Raw genomic sequence first — 16,303 nt, forward strand, 5'->3', positions numbered from 1 at the left:
GGGGGGGGGGGGGGGGGGGGGGGGGGGGGGGGGGGGGGGGGGGGGGGGGGGGGGGGGGGGGGGGGGGGGGGGGGGGGGGGGGGGGGGGGGGGGGGGGGGGGCGGGGGGGGGGGGGGGGGGGGGGTGTCGGGCTGGAGGCTGAGTGGAGGAGGACGGGGGTCTCGGGCTCTGTGCCCTAGGGAGGGGTCTGTGATGCTGGGGGGGTGCGGAGTGGGGGGTGTCAGGCGGGAGGCTGAGTGGAGGGGGGCGGGGGTCTCGGGCTCTGTGCCCTAGGGAGGGGTCTGTGATGTGCTGCTTTCCCCTCTGGCAGACAGAGATTTTGGACGATGACAAACGCTTGGTCAGCTGCGTGGATTATTACTTCATCCAGGAGGATGGGAGCAGGTTTAAGGTGAGTCCCTTTAACCTTAGGCGCAGAGGACGGAGGAGCAGCTGCCCTTGGAGGGTGCAGAGGAGTCTGGCTGGATGGTTTGGGGGAAGACTTTGCAGAGCTGTGCACTGGAAACCGCCTCCTGACTGACGCTGGAGAATTAACACCAAAGGGCAGCTCCTCCTTTGGGCACAAGTCCCATTGACAAAGAGGGTGCAGAAGGGAGTTGGGTGACTGCATTAAGGGGTACAGACCCCACAGATTGCCTTGCAGTTCAGTTGACTCTTTGCTGGTTCTCCTTTAATCCCTAAAAGGGCATTATGAGGAACACTAAGGAAACAGAAAGACAAACTGGGCAAGGTAATATCTGTTATTGGGCCAACTGTCCAAAGAGATTATCTCACCCTTGTCTTTGTAACATCCTGGGACCAACACCGCATACACCTAAAGAAACAGTCTGATCACCAGTCCAGCCTCACGTCTGTGCTGCCAAGTGTAGGTAGGGGTGGTTGGCTGGAGGTGGGATTGGGCCCCATGCGTAACATTTGCCTGTATTGTTATGTATCCGATGCCTCAGTCAGAGGCAGGTGAGGATGCCTGCACGAGGTTTGCTCACAATGGCCAGTGATTGCCATGGTAGCAGGAGGTCAGTGCTGGCCTCATCCTGTGGTGCCTCCCTGCTGCATGGGTGGGTGTTACTATAGTCTCTTCTATGTTCTTGCCCCAAAGTTCTGCTTTTCCTAGGCGTCCAGTTGCTTCAATTCCTTCTTGATTAGATTTTAAGGGGGGAAGCTTACTCCGCCATGGAATTCTGTCTGCACAGGCTGGGGTGGGAAGGGCCCCTGCTGGACTCTGCTTGAGAGCCAGAGGGGAGTGGGGAGGGTGTGTTTGTGTGTCAGGACCAAGCTGAAGGGTACGTGGGAAGGTGTGTGTTAGATTATTGTTTGTGCACGAGAGAGAGAGAGAGAGAGACACCAGAGTGGGTTTATGCAGGTCTGGGTGGGACTCACACACTAACCCATAGTGGGGAATATGCTGAACTACATGCCTCTCCCCTCCTACCCAGGCATGTGCCATGCTGACTGTCTCTGCTCTTTTCCAGGTGGCCCTGCCCTATAAACCCTACTTCTATATTGCAACCCGGAAGGTGGGTATGGACTCCGTGGCTGTGGGGCTGGCACACAGGGCTTGGGGTAGAGTGTGGAGGCAGGCGTGGGCATGAACCAGGGATGTGAGTTAGGCAGGTGTGGGGCTGGGGCAGGAGCACAATAACAGCCTGAGGGGGTTTGGGGGGAGAGGGGGGTCCTGGCCGCTGAGACAGTAATCCAGGGTTATAGTTGGGCTTGGAAGGATCAGATTTTTATCGGGAAATGCTGATTTTTGCTGAACACCCACAAACCAACGAAAACACGTTTCCATGGCTAACAATCTACATTTACAGATCGACCAAATAAGAAAACTGCTGCTAGAAAAATCATTGGAGTTTGATTTAAGGATGTTTACTTTGTATATTTTGACATGGGATGTTGACAATTTCTCTTTTAACCGTTATATGAACTTCTTGAATTTCAACATCTCCTGTCATGAAATAATCGGCTCGTCACCTTTGCCTACTTTCCTGCAACTGTGAAAATATAAATAGGAACAAACTGAAAAAACGTTTTAAAATGAATATTACTATTATCCATCCAAATGATAAAATATTGACTTCAGCGCTACTTGCAGTGCTGATGTCTGACGCCTCACCGAGGCTGGCTGTCAGCTGTCGACCCGAAAGGAGATGGCAAGCAGCTATACCAAATGTACATAATCTTTCTGATGTGTTTCGGAGGATATTTGCTTGTGTTTCTGAATGAGCTGCCCCTCAAAGTACCAGCCACCTGGCGCTCTTGCTCAGCGAGCCCTTCAGCTCCTAATCAGCAGCCCTGTTTGGCTTCGGCACACAGTCCTGTGACTAAGTGCACCTTTCATTCCTGTTCACGGCCCAGTAGGGAGCTGAGGGTTTACTGTCCTGTCACTCTGCCCCCCACCTGGTTAGCTGCAAAATTGAGGGCCTGGCTGACAGTTCTGGGATTTTACCTTTTAGGAACCTTGTTTATAACAAAACCAAACTCCTCTCCCAGGGTGGAAGAGATTGGTTTCCACTCAGGCCTCTTTTAAAGCCCCTGCCCATCTAGAGGTGCAGGACACAGCCCTAAGTGAGACAGTATCTGTAAATCTGCTCTGCTTTGATGGGCAGGGCTTTGGCTGCCCTAGGGTGACCAGAAATCAGGACGGGGGCGGGGGAGGTAATAGGCACCTATGTAAGAAAAAGCTCCAAATATCAGGACTGTCCCTATGAAATTGGGACATCTGGTCACCCTAGGCTGCCCTCTTGAAGCTCTAGTCTCTGTGCAGGGCTGCGAGCGGGAAGTGTCCTCCTTCCTCTCCAAGAAGTACCAGGGGAAAATCGCCAAGCTGGAAACGGTTCCCAAAGAGGATTTGGACTTGGTGAGTAGCTACTCTGCCCCCGGTCCTGTTGCTGGTCGGTTGCACAGCTGTAATGGGAGAGGGGCGTACAAGTCTGGGGAGAGGGGATGCAGGCTGGTCTGTATGGCTCTGTTCTCCTAGGTCTGTATTGTGCGCATACCAGGCAGAGGGCCTGGACATTGATCAGGGGAAATAATGTTGACTCTTGACAGGCACTTTCTCTTCCCTACCTTTCTCCCCATCCACACCCCTCAGCCCCTTGTTCTGTGGTCTCTTCTCACCCCCATCTCCCCAACTCCGGCTGTCTTTCTTGGTCCATCTCCTTTCTCAACCGCCTCTCGCTTGTACAGACTCTAGCCCCCCATTCTCACTGTCGTTTCCTCATTGGCCGGTCTGTCCCTTTGTAGCCAAATCACCTGGTGGGCCTGAAGCGGAACTACATCAAGCTATCTTTCAACACTGTGGATGACCTGGTGAAGGTGCGGCGGGAAATCTCTCCTGCTGTGAAGAAGAACAGGGAGCGGGACCAGGCGAGCGACACCTACACGTCCATGCTGTCCAGGTACATGTTCTCCTCTTTGGCAATACACCTGGAGGGGCTGGTCCCAGGGCCCAGCAGGATTCCCTTATGTTCTTGCACTGTGCTTAGCGAGGTGTTTCCCATGTGACCCAGACCTACCTCTTCTCTAACCAGCACTGAAAGGGTTAACTCTAGCTGTTTCCTTTGCTCGGTGTTAAGTTGACAGGTCCTGAAGTCAGCTCCTCTGGATAGGGAGGGAACTCCCTGAGCTGATGCTTGCCCTGGTGACCACAGCAAATGTCCCAGTTCTCCTTTGTCCATGGATCCCACTCGAGGTGAGCGTGAGCCTCATACATGCAAATCTCTCGCACATGAGGTGCATGTGCACCTTGAGTGGGATCCACACAGACAGAACACCACAAAGAACCATTGTAACCCTAGGGTAAGTAACTGTTCTTTTCCTTTTCTGAAGCTGGCTGCCGGATTAATAGGGAAGAGTTCCTTCTGGTGACTGCCCTAGCATCTGCTGGTGCTACTGTCCTGTTCAGGTCACACTGACTAGAGCTGCTGCTGCAGTGTTGTTTCTTATCTTCATTCCCCCTGAGTCTGAGACCTGTGCATAGACTGATTATTTAAACCATCCCTCTCCCCTGTGCCTTGCAGTGCTCTGATCGGTGGCAGCCTGACCATGGATGATGAGGGGCCCTCAAAGAAGACTGTCAACCAGATGGACAACATAGTTGACATGCGGGAGTACGACGTGCCGTACCACATCCGCCTGTCCATCGACCTGAAGATTCATGTGGTGAGTGAAGAAGCCAGCGTGCCAGGAGGGGGTAGAATGTTTGTTCTAGCACTGTGCCCTTGAGGAGCAGAGGTGATGAAAATTCTTTGTCTCTCATCCATCCAAGGGTCTCCATGGCAATGAGTCAGCCTTTGTGATGTAGGCAATTACTGTTAGCCCTGTTTCTCAGCTCTGGAAACTGAGGCACAGCAGCCAAGTGGCTTGCCCAAGGCCACAACTTGATCCCGTGACAGAACTGGGATCCTTACCGCCCAGCCCCCTGCTCTGGCCCTTAGCCCATGCTGCCCTTCTTTCAGATGGCATGTATTAGGTGTCAGCTCAACACCCAGCACATGGTATTGGGAGACGCCGTGTTAATGCAGCTCCTCTGATTCTCTCCTGCTGCGACAGGCTCATTGGTACAATGTCCGCTATCGGGGCAGCATCTACCCTCCGGAAATCACCCGCCGAGACGACCTGGTGGAGCGACCGGTGAGTGCTCCAGTTGGGGGCGGAAGTCTGTGCCTCTCCTGCGTGGCTGGTTATTCTCTGCTTGAAGTTGGCTTCCACCAGTGAAATGGGGTGAGGTTTTCCCAAACTTAGCTGGTCTTGTACCACAGGCTCCAAAGGGATCATGGTGCAAGGTTAGAGGATGGGCTCGAGGCAGCAGCTTGGGTTGATTAGGAGGTGATGTGATCAAGCAGTGTTTCTGCCTCACTTCACTCGGTTAGCACATTGTCTCTGCCCGCACTAGCCTGGAATCACGTTGTTTGGATCCAGGCTCCCCTGCTGATCTTGACGTGTTGGGTCTTTTTCAGGATCCTGTTGTGCTGGCCTTTGACATTGAAACCACCAAGCTCCCCCTGAAGTTCCCTGATGCAGAGACAGACCAGATCATGATGATCTCCTACATGATTGATGGCCAGGTAACTGTCCAGCCAGGGCTGCTGCCTCCACACATTCCAGCAGCAGAGCCCGGCTCCGAGCCCACCCGTGACTTCAGCCAACTCCTTTTTCTCTCATTGCATGTTGCTTAGTGTCTATGGAATGGCTCAGGGAGTGAAACTAATATCTACACCAGAGACTGCAGGGTTCCCAAGGGCTTTCCTTTCAGTCTTCTCTTACAAAACCTTGCACTCCTCCCATCTGGGGCTAGGGGGCCCCCCTCTTTGGATAAGCAGCAATACCTGGGAGAGAGTGGGGAAAATCCAGGACTCTCCAGCATTGTTTCCTCCCAGTCCCTCAAGCCTGGTGATAGACACAGGTCCTTGCACTGGCTGATGCACCACCAGCATCTTCAGCCCCAAGGACTGGCCAAGCTGGCTCTGTGGAGCTCTCCGCAAGTACCCTGCACCTGCGGTGCACGCGTTCACTAACCCTTCTCCTTTGCTGCCTCCTAGGGCTACCTGGTCACAAACAGGGAGATCGTCTCTGAGGATATTGAAGATTTTGAGTTTACTCCCAAGCCGGAGTACGAGGGTCCCTTTTGCGTCTTTAACGAGCCGGATGAGGTGAGTAGGTTTGGTTTGGAAGACGAGATTCAAATTGCCACCCAGGTCTAGGCAGGCCAGAGAGAGTTGGCTGCTTCCTTTGGGGATTACAGTGTGATCGTAGTGTCGGTCACAACACGTGAACAGGTTTTGTTTCCTGTGTTTAGTCACACTAGAGCAGATCAGGTTCCGCGAGAAGGAGAGCAGAGGGTAGGTTACGTTATATCCACATCTCACCTTTCTCTTAAATCCAGGCCCATTTAATCCAGAGGTGGTTTGAACATGTCCAGGAGACCAAACCCACCATCATGGTCACTTACAATGGGGACTTCTTTGACTGGTAAGGATGGAAGTGGAAACCATAGGGCAAAAGTCAGCTGGGGGCAGGAGCAGGCACTAGACCATGTGTCCCTCCTTCATTTCCAGGGAAGCACAAGGTGGCTGTGCAAGGCTGTTCTGATCCATGTGGAGTATTCAGCCACTCTGTCTGGAACACCCTCTCTTAAGAGCTCTTTCTCTGGGCTGTGGGACTGATCAAAGCCAATGGGTCCCAGACTACAGAGCCCTGCGATGTGGGGGAGGTGGGGTGCAGAGCTGCGTCTCTCAGGGTGGGGAAGCAGCTCTTGGCTTTGAAGCAGTGACCCTGGATGTTCCAATCTAGTTACTTCTAGCTTTCCAAGCCCTGCTCTGCCATCTGCACAGCCGCGTCTTGTCTCTGGTGTAAATACCACCATGTTTACATGCTGCTGCTCCCAAAACTGGTGGGGCAGTGAACAGAGAGGAGACGAAGAAAACTGCAGAGAGACCTGGGGAGAGCAGAGCAGTGGGGGGCTCTATGCAGCTTGGGTTGGCCGAGCATTGAGTCCTGCGTCCAGATACAGAAGGTCACTGAGTAGCTGTGCCCATCCTCTGTGTAACACTGTGCCGAGGGGACTCTTTGGGTCCAAACTCTGTATGGTAGCCAGGAAGGGAAGGGAAGGGGGCCGGAAGGAGCTATGGCTTACATGGGCTGTAAAGGAAGCCAGGTTTGAAAGCACTTCTCCAAGGGAGGAGGGGTGAAGGTGCCTGTGTTTGTGTCCCCTCTGTACTATGCTCCGCCTCCCTCCCCAGGCCCTTTGTGGAAACCAGAGCCGCAGTGCATGGACTGAATATGTACCAAGAGATTGGATTCCAAAAGGACAGCCAAGGGGAGTACAAAGCCTCCCAGTGCATCCACATGGACTGTCTAAGGTACCAGCTGCTGCCTCCCTTCTGGGCACCCGTGGCTCTCCCCCTCGTGGCTCTGGGTTTGTAAAGTGCCTGTTCCCGGAGGACTGTGGACACTGGCCAGTGAGCTGCCCCTCAGGAGATGTTGCTCACTGGCTTCATGCATAGTGCCTCGTTGCATTGGTGGGTCAGTCCGTGTCCAGCTCTGGGTACGCTAGGGTCTGGGTAGTGCAGCAAGCTAAGGCCTGGACCCGGCAGATGTCTGCTAGCGCTTTGGCTTGGCTGACGAGTCCGAGGGGTTGGTCTCAGCCCATTGCCTAGCGGGCAGGTGATGACATTCCAGCCTGCAGTCTGAGCTCGGGGACCCAGGAGAGGCAGAGGAGAACGAGTGTTTTAGTCGGTCCTGTTCCTATGGGACGGGGATCCACAGTCCGGATAATCACCCTCCTCCTGCCGGCAGTCCCAGGGTCACGTCCCCTGCACTCAGTGATTTAAAGTAGGAGGGCTGAGGAGTGCTGGCGCTGGGACTGGGTTTAAGGGTTGCAGAGGATGCAGATGAGCAGGATTGAGGGCACTGGCACAGATGCCCAGCCCCTCCCCGCTCTAGGGTTGGCTCCCGGTACCTTGGACGAAGGCCATGCCCTCTCCCCCCACTTGTCTGAGTAATCAAGGTGCTGCCAGTGTGGTTCAGGGTTTCCTGGGGTAGGGTGGCTCACTCTGGTTCCTCTCCCCAGGTGGGTGAAGAGAGACAGTTACCTCCCCGTGGGAAGCCACAACCTGAAAGCAGCAGCCAAAGCGAAGCTGGGTTACGACCCGGTGGAGCTGGACCCCGAAGAGATGTGCCGGATGGCTACAGAAGAGCCTCAGGTACTCTCCGCTCTGCAGCCTCTGGACCCAGTGGTCAGGAGACAGGCCCCGGGAAGCCAGGGGCACTAGTCGGCATCACTGATTGTTTGGGCTAGTTCTGGGTGGGCATAAATGCCTTCGGCTAATGCAGTGGGCATGGAAGGAAGCTGGAGAGTCACTTTGGCCTCCTCTGTCTCTGGCAGCCTTGGATGGGGTTCCCATGTAATCAGCAGAGCCTGCCCGGGGGATAGCTCAGTGGTTTGATCATTGGCCTGCTAAACCCAGGGTTGTGAGTTCAATCCTTGAGGGAGCCATTTAGGGATCTGGGGCAAAAATCTGTCTGGGGATTGGCCCTACTCTGAGCAGGGGGATAGACTAGATGACCTCCTGAGGTCCCTTCCAGCCCTGAGATTCTATGATTCTATGATCCCTCCTGGTCCTGTTATGTTGATTTCACTAACGGGACCAGTCACTCATCTACAGCGGGTGAAGCACTTGGGCCGTAGAAGTGCTGTGCAATGCTTCACTCCCACTACAGTGGGGGGGAAGGCTCTGTGTACACGTGGACAGGAAGCAGCTCCCCACTCCCAGCACTATGGGGCATATGGGCAGTTACGTGGCAAGTGGCTCTTTCCCCCCGTCCCCTCTGAGCATACAGCTCGTAGACAGTTACTGTCTGTGACTGCCCATTGCCCACGTCCCCCCGGGCTGTGGTGTGTGCAGCGGGGAACAGGCCCGGGGCAGGCGTTGCTCTGCTAGACTCCTCTGCTGAGCTCCACTTGAATTAATCCCGCTCTTTGCTGTTTCCCATCAGACGCTGGCCACTTACTCGGTGTCTGACGCTGTTGCTACCTACTACATGTACATGAAGTACGTGCACCCGTTCATCTTCGCCCTGTGCACCATCATCCCCATGGAGCCCGACGAGGTGGGTGCGCAGGAGCCAGCGCCTGGGCTGGGCCGGGCAAAGGAGCTGAGTGCTCTGTGTCGGTGGAACGCGGCCGTGCTGGCAGAGGGTCCCCGTTGCCAAGGGGCTGAGGCATGAGAGTAGACTTGGGGGGGGGCCATGTCTGTCAACAGGAGCTGTGGCTCTTGCAGTGCTCAGAGGTGCTAAGCACTGGCAGCTCCCAGTGACTTCAGCTGGAGTTCTGAGCGCTCAGGACGTCTGCAGATCAGGCTCCCGCCGGTGTTACACGGGGCGCTGGGCGTTTACCCAGGAGAGGGCAGTCTCCTGGGCCAGAGTCACTTGGGGATCTGGGGGGGAGCTGTCTGGGCTAGCAGTTTTGAGGAAGTCTCCCCCTGTTGCACTAATACTGGTGACGATGGGAGTGCTGGGAGATGCGGCATGGGCAAGTTCATGCCATGTAGGCCTGCCGTGAGCCCCAGCTGCAGGGCAGCTCTCTGCCAGTCACTAGTATAGGTGCAGTGTGCGAGGCTCCCCTAAGGGATCCCCTTCCAGGGCAGGGGGTTCTCTGCTCCCCACTATTAGCACAAGCTGGGTGTTGCCAAGCCAAGCACCTTGTCTCGCTGACACATGGTGCTGTGACAGGGCTGGCTCCCCCGGGTTCCTGCATGGCTCGGTCTCGGCCGTGTGTCCTGATGCCGAGTGCCCCCACGTCTCTCCCTGCAGGTGCTGCGGAAAGGCTCAGGGACGCTGTGCGAGGCGCTGCTCATGGTCCAGGCCTATCACGCCAACATCATCTTCCCCAACAAGCAGGAGCAGGAGTTCAACAAACTCACTGAGGATGGGCATGTGCTAGACTCGGAGACCTACGTCGGGGGCCATGTGGAGGCACTAGAGTCGGGGGTCTTCCGCAGCGACATCCCCTGCCGCTTTAAAATGGTGTGAGCCTGGGTGTGATCTCCCCTCCCCCCATCTCTGGGGTGGGGAGGGGTGTAGAGAGCCCATCTGCCTCCCCCAACCCCCCATTAGTAGTTACTTTCCCCTGTGTTTTCTGTTGTGCTGGGATCCTCTGGCTCCTGAATCCAGACATAGCTCAGACAGGCAAAAACCTTTCCCCAGCTGGAACCAACAACCAGCCAAGCCAAAGGAGCGCCAGGATCTGAGACTTCGGTGCTGGCCAGCGTCCTGGAGTCAGCCGCCCTGGCAGGGAAGGCCCTGCTTTCCTCTCCGTCAAGATCACACACGACCTCCTGCCCTCTCTCCCTGCTTTGTCTCTCACCCCCTCCCAACTGGGTGCTGCTTTCCTCAGCACTCCCTGTGCCCACCCGCCCTTTCCACCTTCAGTCCCTCCCTGCAGTGCCCGCCGCTCACTGTGTGTTCGTTGGGCTTTCAGCCGGTATGTTCGTTGGGGCCGGGGCTTGGTGTAACGTGCTGTAGGGACCCAGTGCTATGGAATAGGCCAGCCCAACAACGATCGTTCCTGCCGCAGAAGATAGGGCGGCACATAGGCTGAATATAAGAGGACCTTGCTAGAGCTGACCCTTGGGTCTTAGGGACAGCAAGGGTGGACTAGGAGCTGGCAGCTAGGTCAGCTTTGTCCCAAGTGAAACGCTGGGGGTGTACGGGTGTGCTCATAATCCTGGGAGCGTGGCTTTCCGGCTGTGGGAAGCCTCCTGTTTCATGCCCATTTTGTGCTGCCCAGACTGTATGGTAGTGGTAGAGCCCTGTAGGGAAACGCTGGATCTGCCTGGAGGCTCTGGCTGGATGGGGTCTAGGATGCACAGTGCCTGCCGAGGGTCTGCTGGTGACCTACACTGCTCACAATCTGCCTGTGCCCCCATCTCCTTTAGTGCAGTTAGACCCTTACCAAGGGGAGGGAAACGCACCCTAGAGTAAGCTGTAGGTTAGTGTGGAGAGTGGCGGCTTGTTGCATGGATGCCTTCCATTGTCCTAGGCCCATCTAAAGCAGGCACAGAAACGGACAGCTCGGGAGGAGTTTGTAGTTGCTTTCCTCCCCCCGGCCAGGGAGGGAGGTTGGGTGAGAGGAGCTGGAGACAGCCTCATAGTTACACTGTCATTCCCATGTCCCCCCAGAACCCTGTTGCCTTCGACTTCCTGCTGCAGCGCGTGGAGAAGACCCTGCGGCATGCCATCGAGGAAGAGGAGGGTTTGCCCCTGGATCAAGTCACCAACTTCCAGGAGGTAGCTTGGACCTAGGCCTGATTCCTGCCTAGGTGGGGGTGTGGCACAGCTTGGGGCCTGTAGGAGACAAGCCGTGTGTGTTAGCATCATATAGCCTCTCCCCTTTAGCTATTGTTCTTTTCAGCCCTGAGTTCACCACCTTCCCCCTCCCCCCACCTGTGCCTGGCCCCATTCCTTGTATTAAATAGTTAACATCAGAAACAGCGTCCTGTGACTGAGGCTAATGGGAATCAGTGCTGGTGACGATCAGAATACTGCTCCGTTGGCTGTTACTCCGGGTCCTCGTGCGCTCTGTGCTCACGGGAAGGTTGAGTGACATACCTGTCCCTGTGGAGGGGAGGCCGTGCCGCGTGCTCGGCTCACTTGCTGATTCACTTCTGTCTGGTTTCTGCCTCTTCCCCTCACTGCAGGTGTGTGATGAAATCAAAGTCAAGCTGAACTCCCTGAAGGACATTCCGAACCGGATCGAGTGTCCCCTCATCTACCATCTGGACGTGGGGGCCATGTACCCCAATATCATCCTTACAAACAGGCTGCAGGTGGGTAGCAGGCAGCCTCCTCCTGGGTTCCCATCCCAGTGGGACAGGGCTCTCAGACCCTGCCTGCTTCCCAGCCAGCGAGAGCTAACTGCCCGCTCAGGAGGAAGTGCGGCAGCAGGGCTGGGTACTGACGCCCAGTCGGGCATTTGGAAGGGCCTGCTATACATACGGCTGCCAGCGGGTCAGGAGAGAAGCCTCTGAGGAGGCAGAGCTCTGAACCCAGTTGCTAGAGGCCTGGGCTGTAGGCCAAGCCAGGGTTAGAGCCAGGTTCTCTGATCTCTCTCTCTCTCTCTCTCCAGCCCTCAGCGATGGTGGACGAGGCCACGTGCGCTGCCTGTGACTTTAACAAGCCAGGTGCCAATTGCCAGCGCCGGATGACCTGGCAGTGGAGAGGGGAATTCAGTGAGTGTTGCTCTGCTTGCAGAGGTTCCTTTCTGTGCTATGCTGCAGGGAGACCCCGGAGCCTGGCCTAGGAACAGTCCTCCCCTGACTCCTGCTCAGACGTGCTCATGGCTGTCCTTCCCTTGCAGTGCCCGCGAGCCGCAGCGAGTACCACCGCATCCAGCAGCAGCTGGAGTCAGAGAAGCTGCCCCCGCTCTACCCGGACGGCCCGCCCCGTGCTTTTCACGAGCTGTCCCGTGAGGAACAGGCCAAGTTTGAGAAGAAGCGACTGGCGGGTGAGAACTAGCTTAAAATGACATTTACCGAACTCTGAGTGCATGGCACCCTGAGATTCAGTTTGCTCCATCGGGGTGCTGAAGGGTCACTTCCCCTGAAGATATTTCTCCAGATTAGCTCCCCCTGTTTGCCTAGTCCATGCTGGTACACTCTGCGGGCTCTAAGGGATAACCCACTGCCAGCTTGTAATGGCACTGTAATGTAGACGTTGGCTAGGCAGGCACAACTGGCTTTCTCCCTTCCATCTGTCACCATACACCTCCTCTGTCCATGTGCTGAGTGTTCTTGTAACCAGCTGCTTCTTCCTAGCTGCTGAAGTTGGAGTTACTTTGTGTGCCAGGACAGATCACGTCTGCTCTCAGCAGGCTGTTACGCCAGCTCTCTTCTGAGGTCCCCATTGGGGCTGGGCAGTGAGTTTCTAGCCCTTTGGGTTGTGAAGAAAACCCTCCAAGTTTAGTGCTGTAGTCTGTGGAGAGCGCTCTGGATTCAGTCTGAGACATGAACAACCCCATTCATCTCAGATGAGTTTTAACTCTGAAACCTAATGATGAATAGCAATGTCAACCCCGGGAGCGTTTTTACTGCTCGTGAGGCACTGTTTAGCAGACCCATCCCCCTATTCTGGGGCTTGAGGGTGGAGCGTGAGGAGAGCACCATCGCTCTTTTTGTATGCCCCCAGCCTGACCCCTGTGTTGGCAGGTGCTGTTTCTCCCTGCTGTTATGGCCTGCCCCATGCAAAGCTTAGTTGCTACTGCCATCCTCCTGTGCCCACCAGTGGGGGTGAGCGTCCGTGTGGACGTGCTGGTCTCTGGCTAAGTGCTTCTGCTGTCTCTCCGGCACAGATTACTGCCGCAAGGCCTATAAGAAGCTGCATGTCACCAAGGTGGAGGAGCGCGTCACCACCATCTGCCAGCGGGAGAACTCGTTCTACGTGGACACCGTGCGAGCCTTCAGAGACCGTCGCTACGAGTTCAAGGGCCTGCACAAGGTGTGGTGGTCGGATCCCTCTGCCCCGGGTGTCACTGGGGGAGCCACGAATGCCCTTGTCCTGGAAGAGCTGATCTCTGCTTCCAGAAGCCGCCAGGGCCGAGCATGAGCAGCTATGCTCAGGAGCTCTGAGGCCGGCTTGCTGAATCAGACTCAAGCTTAGAACAGAGACAGGTCCCTCCATGTGGCAGTTCCGGGAGGGCCGAGGGGACAAGCCTGGGTCTCCCCACTGATCCCGCTTACTCAGTAAGCAGCAGCGGTGAGGCATGAACAGCTCCAAGACCCAGTCGCTTGCTACACCAGTGAGCTGAGTGGCTGCAGGTTTAGTTCATCTGGGATTTAGCCAACACTGCACCCAGGCATCCTGTTTCCTTGCCCTGGGTTCACTTTGGGGCAGCACATTTAAACCGAGACAGCCGTGAGGTGAGAGGACTGCAGACTAGAGCCGGGCTGGGAGAGGGGGACCCTAAGCATACAGACTGCTCTAAAGGGGACAGGGATCGGCTCCCCTCCTCCCTGGAGGCAGGGAAATGCTGCAGCAGAGCAAACCAGCAAGAGGAATTTTCCTGTAGGCACTGGGGTGAGCTGGGTGTGGAGATGGGGGCTGGGCTGTGGGTGCTCGGCGAAGGGAATGGCCCAGAGATGGGAACTGGGAATCAAAGCCCATTGGTTGGTTTTATTCCCTTTGCTGAGCCGTACGCTTCCTAAGACTCTGCGGCCCCTCGCTTCGGGCCCAGAGAGCTGCAGCTCAGCTGTCAGCCCCTTGTGTGTCCCCATCCTGTCCCAACGCCAGTCGGGCCCTCCAGCTGAGGGCGGTTGGGACCTGATGTCCCTAATGCACGTAGGAAAATACGAAAGACCCTTGAGTCCATCTCCAAAACGGCTCAGCAAAGGCCCAAACCATCTTGTGCTTTGCGGCTTGTCTTCAGTAATTGCCTCAGTCCTGCCCCCAGGCACAGGGGTGGGCTAGAAGGCCCTGCCAACCCACGTGGCTCTGCTGTTGGATTTCATCCCGTCTCCTCCCACTACGCAGTTTGCTGGCATCTGTGCAATGAGATGGGGGCAGAGCTGATTGGAGGCAGCTCAGCTGCTGTTGTGTGATGTCTGTGAGGAGCGCGTCCTTCAGGGCTGAGCGGGAAGCAGGAAAGCTCCTCTCCATCTAGCATGCGATCTTGTTCCCTAGGTCCAGGAGAAAGGGATGTAGAGTCTACGCAATTGATCCCAGAGCACCCATCCCGTACTGGGGGCTGTTATCTTGGGGAATAACTGGACGCTGCTCATGTCTGTAGTGCCTGGGCGGGAGCGTTCTGACCCGTGCGTGGCTCTCTTCCTCTCTCAGGTGTGGAAGAAGAAGCTGTCTGCCGCCACGGAGATGGGAGACGCCACTGAAGTGAAACGCTGCAAGAACATGGAGATCCTGTATGACTCCTTGCAGCTGGCACATAAGTGTATCCTCAACTCCTTCTACGGCTATGTGATGCGCAAAGGGTGGGTGCTGCCTGCAGCCCTCTCCGAGGGGAGCTAGACACACGCTCCTCCCTGCCAGACCCCTGCTGGGAGAGGCTGCGGGGGGCGGGGGGGTCACTCTAGTGATTCTGCCCCCTCCTTCCCCAGCTTCTCGCTGGTTTCCAAGCCTGTGAGTGATCCCTGTACCACTCCCCTTACTGCTGCTGTTATGGCAGCAAGACCCCTTGTGCTGGGCCCTGAACAACCAGCAATAGACAGTCCCTGCCTCGAAGAATTTACAGCCTAACCAGACAAGTCCGGGCGGGGAAGGGGATACAACCTACCACTGGGCATCACTCTTGCCCTTCGACCTTCCCTTCTGGGTCTCCTTGCCATGCCCTTTTCCCAAAGGTTGGCATGAGCTCGCTGCCAGCTCCTGTTCATTCCTGGCCCCTCTCTCCACCAGGGCCCGCTGGTACTCCATGGAGATGGCCGGGATTGTCTGCTTCACTGGAGCAAACATCATCACCCAGGCCAGGGAGCTGATCGAGCAGATTGGGTAAGTGCCAGAGGGGGTTAATGACCTGGGGCAGGGGCCTGTGGGAGGATTTGGGGAGAGGCCTTGGCTGCAGGACCGCCCTGATGGGACAAGTGGCATGAAGGCTTGTGAATCACGGCCGAGATGTGGGATACAAAGGCTCTGCCACCTGCAGGTTCTTCCATCCAGCTGCCCGTGTTAACTGGGTGTGCTCTGCAGAAAGGCCCTGCCCTTCTCTCTGCCAAGCTGTGCTCTCCCTTCCTAGGAGGCCGCTGGAGCTGGACACGGACGGAATCTGGTGCGTCCTTCCCAACAGCTTCCCAGAAAACTTTGTCATCAAATCGACCAATGCGAAGAAGCCCAAGGTGACAATCTCCTATCCCGGTGCCATGCTGAACATCCTGGTGAAGGTAAATCCAGCCCCGGCGTAGACCAGCTGGGAGGGGATGGAGAGGGAAGGACAGGAGAGGAGGACTCCAGCGGACCTGCTTTCCCAAAGGGGAGAGTGATCTTGGCCTTCACCCACGCATGGAGCCAGTGAAGGCTGCTCTGCCTTCGTTGGGAATTACAGATGTCGGGCCACCCCAGAGGGCAGCTTCTGTTCCAGTCCTGTCTCACCACGAATGAACAGGGCCTTGGAGCCTCACTTGCTGCTTGCCCAGTGCCAACCGGGGGAATCATTGGCACAAGCCTGGCACCTTGAGGGTGGGGGAGAGAGTCCCAGAACCCTGCAGCACGGTGCAGATGGCAGCTCATAGAGAGCAGGAGCCCAGGATTAGCGCATGCATGCGTGTGCACATGCTCCCTTCAGTCTGTGCACGCTGGCTGAATGGCGCCATGACCCCAGGGACCCGTGCAATGCCCTTCGCCTGTCTGCCGGTTGCCAGCGTAGAGCCTGGCTTGGGACCTTCAGAGACTGGAGTGCAGCATGCCCACCTCTGCTCCTCGCTCTGACACAGCCCGGGGCTGACGGCTGCCTACACCCCATTACTGCCTCGCTAAAGCCTCTGTCAGGACAGTTCTCCGCCACCCTCTCCTCCTCTGGTCCAAACCCAGCGCACCCTGCTCCTGTCTGTCCAGCCCGCCCCGTGCCAGCCCCCCACTGGCTGGTACCAGAGTGAGGTGCTTTGTAAAGCTTTTATTTTGTGTCTTGCTGAAGTGCAGATCAGGAGGCAAGACTCAGTCCAGCATCTCAGCTGGCTGGCAGGTCGATGCTCCACCCTAGGGCCGTGGGAGTCTGGCTTGTCCTGTGGGGTGCCAGGCTGATGCCCATTACCCTGGTGAGGGAGCAGAGAGTGTTTGCTGTCCTTCCCTGCTCATTTGT

At 56.4% G+C, this 16,303-nt stretch overlaps 1 protein-coding gene across 1 annotated transcript in view; it reads left to right on the forward strand.

The window, feature by feature from the left end:
- POLE (DNA polymerase epsilon, catalytic subunit) overlaps positions 1 to 16,303 on the forward strand; it is a 36,231-nt gene that overhangs the window by 639 nt on the left and 19,289 nt on the right. The window contains exons 3-23 of the mRNA XM_034791415.1: positions 311 to 391; positions 1,473 to 1,517; positions 2,768 to 2,860; positions 3,247 to 3,401; positions 4,023 to 4,164; positions 4,555 to 4,635; positions 4,962 to 5,069; positions 5,544 to 5,654; positions 5,888 to 5,973; positions 6,744 to 6,863; positions 7,574 to 7,706; positions 8,500 to 8,613; positions 9,316 to 9,528; positions 10,684 to 10,791; positions 11,202 to 11,330; positions 11,630 to 11,732; positions 11,861 to 12,007; positions 12,851 to 12,996; positions 14,335 to 14,483; positions 14,908 to 15,000; positions 15,245 to 15,389. Of these exons, the coding sequence (XP_034647306.1) occupies positions 311 to 391; positions 1,473 to 1,517; positions 2,768 to 2,860; positions 3,247 to 3,401; positions 4,023 to 4,164; positions 4,555 to 4,635; positions 4,962 to 5,069; positions 5,544 to 5,654; positions 5,888 to 5,973; positions 6,744 to 6,863; positions 7,574 to 7,706; positions 8,500 to 8,613; positions 9,316 to 9,528; positions 10,684 to 10,791; positions 11,202 to 11,330; positions 11,630 to 11,732; positions 11,861 to 12,007; positions 12,851 to 12,996; positions 14,335 to 14,483; positions 14,908 to 15,000; positions 15,245 to 15,389 (2,502 nt within the window). The remainder of the gene's footprint in view (positions 1 to 310; positions 392 to 1,472; positions 1,518 to 2,767; positions 2,861 to 3,246; positions 3,402 to 4,022; positions 4,165 to 4,554; positions 4,636 to 4,961; positions 5,070 to 5,543; positions 5,655 to 5,887; positions 5,974 to 6,743; positions 6,864 to 7,573; positions 7,707 to 8,499; positions 8,614 to 9,315; positions 9,529 to 10,683; positions 10,792 to 11,201; positions 11,331 to 11,629; positions 11,733 to 11,860; positions 12,008 to 12,850; positions 12,997 to 14,334; positions 14,484 to 14,907; positions 15,001 to 15,244; positions 15,390 to 16,303) is intronic.

The sequence above is a fragment of the Trachemys scripta genome, chromosome 15 (genome assembly GCF_013100865.1).
Source record: "Trachemys scripta elegans isolate TJP31775 chromosome 15, CAS_Tse_1.0, whole genome shotgun sequence".
NCBI lineage: Eukaryota > Metazoa > Chordata > Testudines > Emydidae > Trachemys > Trachemys scripta.